The sequence below is a fragment of the Volvox carteri genome, assembly GCF_000143455.1.
Source record: "Volvox carteri f. nagariensis unplaced genomic scaffold VOLCAscaffold_76, whole genome shotgun sequence".
NCBI classification, from domain to species: Eukaryota; Viridiplantae; Chlorophyta; class Chlorophyceae; order Chlamydomonadales; family Volvocaceae; genus Volvox; species Volvox carteri.
Window position 1 is genome coordinate 463,093 of NW_003307619.1, and position 5,502 is coordinate 468,594.

At 59.5% G+C, this 5,502-nt stretch overlaps 1 protein-coding gene across 1 annotated transcript in view; it reads right to left on the reverse strand.

The window, feature by feature from the left end:
* Window positions 1–5,502, reverse strand: part of VOLCADRAFT_98740 (uncharacterized protein) — a gene marked incomplete at both ends in the record, with an annotated part of 11,368 nt that overhangs the window by 2,211 nt on the left and 3,655 nt on the right. Inside the window, 7 exons of the mRNA XM_002957608.1 lie at window positions 291–363; window positions 845–990; window positions 1,219–1,522; window positions 1,798–2,010; window positions 2,655–2,766; window positions 3,621–4,233; window positions 4,652–5,198. Of these exons, the coding sequence (XP_002957654.1) occupies window positions 291–363; window positions 845–990; window positions 1,219–1,522; window positions 1,798–2,010; window positions 2,655–2,766; window positions 3,621–4,233; window positions 4,652–5,198 (2,008 nt within the window). The remainder of the gene's footprint in view (window positions 1–290; window positions 364–844; window positions 991–1,218; window positions 1,523–1,797; window positions 2,011–2,654; window positions 2,767–3,620; window positions 4,234–4,651; window positions 5,199–5,502) is intronic.

The following is a 5,502-nucleotide window of genomic DNA, read 5'->3' on the forward strand; positions in this document are numbered from 1 at the left end:
CAGGGGGGGGTCCAGAAGGAAGGAGCTCAGCCTTGCCCGGCTTTACCTTGGCTTGCCTCAACCTTGGGGGTTGACGGCGCCATATCCCAAGTTGGACCCCACCTAGCTGCGCCGCCTCCTCCTCCGCCTCCTCCTCTGTTCATCCGGTCCGCCGGGGCCGCCGGCTACGTACGGCAATGGCGTGTCCCCGGCCCCGCTCAACCCCACAGCACCAGCACCCAACCCGGAAACCTCCCGCTCACCCCATCCCCGCTTCCACCTCCCTCCTCCCGCCCCCTAGCCCTGCGCACCCCTATGCACCAGGTGCAGGGAGTGCAGGTGTCTCAGTGCTAGGGCCGCATCCAGCAGTGTCAAATACACATCCTGGAGGGGGGTTGGGTTGGGTTGGGGGTCAGGTCGTTGGGAAGCTGAGTAGCCGGGCAGCTGGAGAGTGGGATCCAGGGTTTGCGAGGGCGATGTACGAACATGCGGTGCGGTGCGGTGAGGGTCCACCCTTGGAGGACACCCAGGAAGAGGAAGAGGGGCCAGGAAAGAGGTTGCAAGACCCCCGGGCGGCTGGCCATGAGTAAAGTTGCGGGTGGGAAAAACCAGAGCAGCTCTCTCTTGGGGCACACGTCCCCCCGTAGAGGACACGTCCGCATCCAGCAGCACCGTGCGCCCGGTACCGCCCAATACGCCCGTGTGCAGTTCGTAAGGCGCATACGCCTTAAACAACGACCAAACCCGTGCAAACGTGCATTCTTATACATACAGGCACACACATACAGGCGCACACACACGCAAAAGCGTGCACGCCTTCATGTCGTGGTTTAAGAGCATGCGGTGGTCGTGTTACGGTGCTTACCTTCATGTCGTACGGCATCATCCTGAAAACGTCGTCGTACTGCCGTTGTATGATCCGGGGGAAGGTCCGGGTGTAAAGCGCCGACGCGAGGGATCCCCGGTCGCACCACTCCACCAGCAACGCCGTACAGATGCTGTCACTCGGCTCTGTACGAGGTACGGCAGACGCACAGATGCAGACGAGTTCACCACATTCTCCCATCCCTTCCCGATAGCTAGGATAAGGCCCCTCCTACCCTGAAAGGTGGTGGACGGGACACGCCGTCGCATTACAACCCCCAAGCACACCGCACGTGGCAGCCTCCACCCCCACCCCCACCCCCCCCTCGTCTCTTCACTCTCAAAACCCCTTCCAGGTGCACCACCACGACCCACCCAGCTCGGCCTTGTCCTTGTCTTTGCCACCCTCGCCCTCGGCAACAGCTGGGTTCGCCACGGCTGCGGCTGCGGCGGGGTCGCCGACACCTGGCTCCGGTCGCTGCTCCTGCTGCTGTTGTTGGCTATACTTAACACCGTTGTTGCCGTTGGTGCAGTTACCGCCGTTGGTGCTAGTGTTGCTGTTGTTGGTGTAATTGTTGTTGGGTCTCGTTCCCTCCGGTACGGCCTCCAGGTAGAACTGGCGAGTGCCGTCCGGTGCCTTCCGCAGCTTGAGGACCACAGAGTTGAAGGTGGTGTACACCTAAGGCAAGGCAAGAGGGGATTCCTTGGAATCATATGTCGATGATGATGATGATGATATCGATGATGATGATGATGACGCTCGAAGCGATGAGGGAGGGTGGAGGGTCGAAAACTTGGTGGTTAAGAGGCGGGAAGGAGTAGGAGAGGTGGCGGAGGGCAAGGGGGAGCTGGGGTGGGGCTCATCACAGGTAAAGTGGGTGCATGCATGCATGTGGATGTTGTCGTGGTGGGACGCGCTGGGACCCCCCCCCCACTGCACCCCCCGGGCCCCACCTGCACGATATTGGGGTGCGACAGCATGGTTCCGCACCACAGTTCCATGGCATGTCGTAACATGGCCCTGCGGTTGCGGAGCATTATCCGCTCCCGCTCAGCAGTGCCATCCAGGCTGTGCCGAGCACCGCCCTCTGGCTGGGGCTGGGGCTGGGGCTGCTGCACACGCTGAACCGGGTGTGTGGGCTCTAGCTCAATGGGCACCTCCATGAGCTGAATCGTCCCACGCGGGAAGCAGCGGAGGAAAGGTGAGGCGGGGATGGCGGTAGGGCCCGGGGCGGGGCGGGGGGCGAAACCCTCAACGTCAGTGGACCAGATCGGGAAAGAGGGTTACTGGCCAGTAAGAAGGAGTTCAATCCGGCATATGGGGAGGCTGGTGTATTGTCCCTCTGGACACGGACATACACACCGACGAGCTAAACACGCAGAAATGGGCATCGATAAGTGTTGCCGGAAAGGACACGGGGCCCCCAAAATCCGAATCCGCTCGGCAACCCCTCCTTTCCTCCACCCCTCCTCCCTACCTTCTTCAATCCCATTCCCCTCCACCTACCGCCCCCTATAATCAATCCCGCACGGCCAGATGGCGCCACCCTACCCCACCGCCTGGCAGCTGGGCACGCATGGGGCCCTGGACGGCACCTGCCACCAGCCACCTGCCACCTGCCACCATAGCCAACCTGCCCAGGTCATTTCCGCACAACGCTTGTAGTTACCCCGCTGTCCCCTCCCTGCGGCCCCTTTCCCCCGTCCTCCTCCCGTTTCCCCCTTCCCTTCACCACATCCCAACCCCTCTGGCGGCGTCCCCTCCCAAGCTCCTTCCCACCCCTACCCCCTCGAGTCCCCCCTCGGCTCACCTTCACTGCCACATCCGTGGTTCCAGTCTTTCCCCGCAGAACAACCCCCCCTCCACCCCTACCCAGGACCTCCCCCAGCTGCAAGCGCGCAAGGTCGTCCTGGAATGCAGTCCTGGCGAGGGGTTCAGGTGGCAGGTGAGGCCCAGTTAAATGGCGAGGGCCCAGGGGCATAGGCAGGGTAAGGGAGCAGCTAAGAAGCGGCAGTAGGATTGACCGACGGAAGCAGGGACGTGAACAGGATAGGAAACAAGGTACGAAACAAGTATGAAAGAAGTACGAAAGAAACCAGGCAGGTTCCGGGCAAGCTGCAGGAGCTAAAGCCTTGAAGCTTTGGTGAGGAATATCGCATAGCAATAGCAATAGCAATAGCAATAGCAATAGCAATAGCAATAGCAATAGCAATAGCAATAGCAATAGCAATAGCAATAGCAATAGCAATAGCAATAGCAATAGCAATAGCAATAGCAATAGCAATAGCAATAGCAATAGCAATAGCAATAGCAATAGCAATAGCAATAGCAATAGCAATAGCAATAGCAATAGCAATAGCAATAGCAATAGCAATAGCAATAGCAATAGCAATAGCAATAGCAATAGCAATAGCAATAGCAATAGCAATAGCAATAGCAATAGCAATAGCAATAGCAATAGCAATAGCAATAGCAATAGCAATAGCAATAGCAATAGCAATAGCAATAGCAATAGCAATAGCAATAGCAATAGCAATAGCAATAGCAATAGCAATAGCAATAGCAATAGCAATAGCAATAGCAATAGCAATAGCAATAGCAATAGCAATAGCAATAGCAATAGCAATAGCAATAGCAATAGCAATAGCAATAGCAATAGCAATAGCAATAGCAATAGCAATAGCAATAGCTGTAAACTTGAGCTGCGGGCGTGAGCATGAGCGATGCGTAGGCAGGTAGGCTGCCTCACCCCGCCTGCCCCACACCTCGCACTCACCCCTGCCTCGCCACCAAAGTCGAATCCGCCCCCGTCGCCGTAATACTCGTCACCAGCATATCCATTTGCTGCCGCGCAGTCATCCGGGCATCCTCAGCTGTCACATGAAGAATTGAGTTGCAGTGCCACAGCAGCCCACCCCCGCCACCACCACCACCACCACCCCCGCCACCGCCACCGCGGCCCCCACCGCCGCCATCTGCAGGCCTATCCGCAGCCTGGCCGTTACCCTGCCCTCCCGGCGTCGACTCCATCAAGCTGTTCAACAAATCTTCAACAGTGCTCGTGGCAGTGCTGAGAAATGGGTCGGCAGCCACCGGTGCGGTGGCAGTGGCGCCGCCGCCGCCGCCGCCGCCAGCAGCAGCATCGGTGAGTTCCGGTGCTTGTGCCGCCGCCGCCGCCGTGACGGTCCCTGTGGCAGTGGCCATTGCCTTGCGGCTGTAGTGTGCTGACGGTACTCGGGGTGCGGGCTGTCCTGGCCTTGGCTCCAAGCCGGCGAAGGGCCGCGCGACCCGCTCCAGGGAGAGACTCACTCGGCCGTTGACACTCGCACGGCCGGTGGTGATGCTGTCGTCTGTGCCGTCCTTGGCGACCCCACGCAAGCTTCGGAGGCCTGGGAATGGGGGCCGGGGTGAGAGTGTGGGAAACAAAACTAGATCCAAACAAATGACAATGAAGTTCTAAGTATAAGGCGGGTGGGCAGAGGGTGGAATCCTCGTCCACTGTGGTTCAGCATTTCCCCCTAGAATGTGGGAGGAGGAAAGAGGGGTTTAGGATAAGATTCGTCCACTGCTCCTTCCATATCATGCAAGGAGCAATACATTAATTGCCGACTGACGTCCAAAGTTCAATAAAAACTGCTTAAGGAGCCCAACGCGATGGGGTAACGAAAAAAGAGGGGGCAGGAGGTTCCTGTTCGCAAACTGCTGCTTGCGAGGTTGAAGAACCAATGTAAAGCCGCACGTACCGACATCCACACCGGCATCCGCACCTTCGCTTCGCAAGCCATCCACTCACGCAACCTTACTTACTTTTGGCCAGAAATTGTGGAACTGCTACACGACCCGATGGCGGCGAAGGTGGAGGCTGCTGCTGTTGCTGCTGCGGCGTTCCCCCCGCCGCCGGCTGTAGCGGCTGCGTCAGCGTCACCAGCTCGTCCGTGTTGAGCAGCATGCCGTTGATGAAGCCGCTCAGCTGCCGCGCAGAGACTCGCGAGGGGGACGGAGCCGGGCCCTGAGCCCCCAGGGTCCCCGACGGGGCCAGCGCGGGTCCCAGGGCCGGCCCCGCAGTCGTGCAGCCCGAGAGCCCCTGCGCGGCGGACCGCCCGAACAGCGACAGCACGTGCGCACCGACGCCGCTATGAGGCGAGGCGGAGGGCGGACCACGGCGGCGCGTGGGTGTGGAAGCAGCAGCGGCAGCGGCAGTACCAGCTGCGCCTAGCGGTTGGGGCTGGGGTCCGTCGTCGTTTAGCTCCAGGCCGCGCATTACCGCGTAGGACCCAGGAGCTGCGCCCTTGAATACCTCCAGCTCGGGAGCCAGGTCGCCGCACATGCGTTGGGCAACAAGGCGGCAGAGGGCCTGAGGGAAAAGCCAAACAGGGACAAACAGGGCCTGAGGGAAACGGGGTCGGATACAAGCGGGCCACATGGCAAGGTGGGCGGCAGGCCAAGGCTCAAAGAACCACGTCCCCTCGCGAAATGTGGGATCGTCCTCCACACACTGCCTGCCTGCCACGCGCACATGCCAAGACATACCGACATACTCATGGCGAAAGCAGTAGACGTACAAATGTTCAAACGCTGGTCCGCTGGATATAAACGAAGACCTGAAGAGTATACAGCTTCAGTGAGGTGGTCAGGAACACACCTTCCCCTCCTCCTTG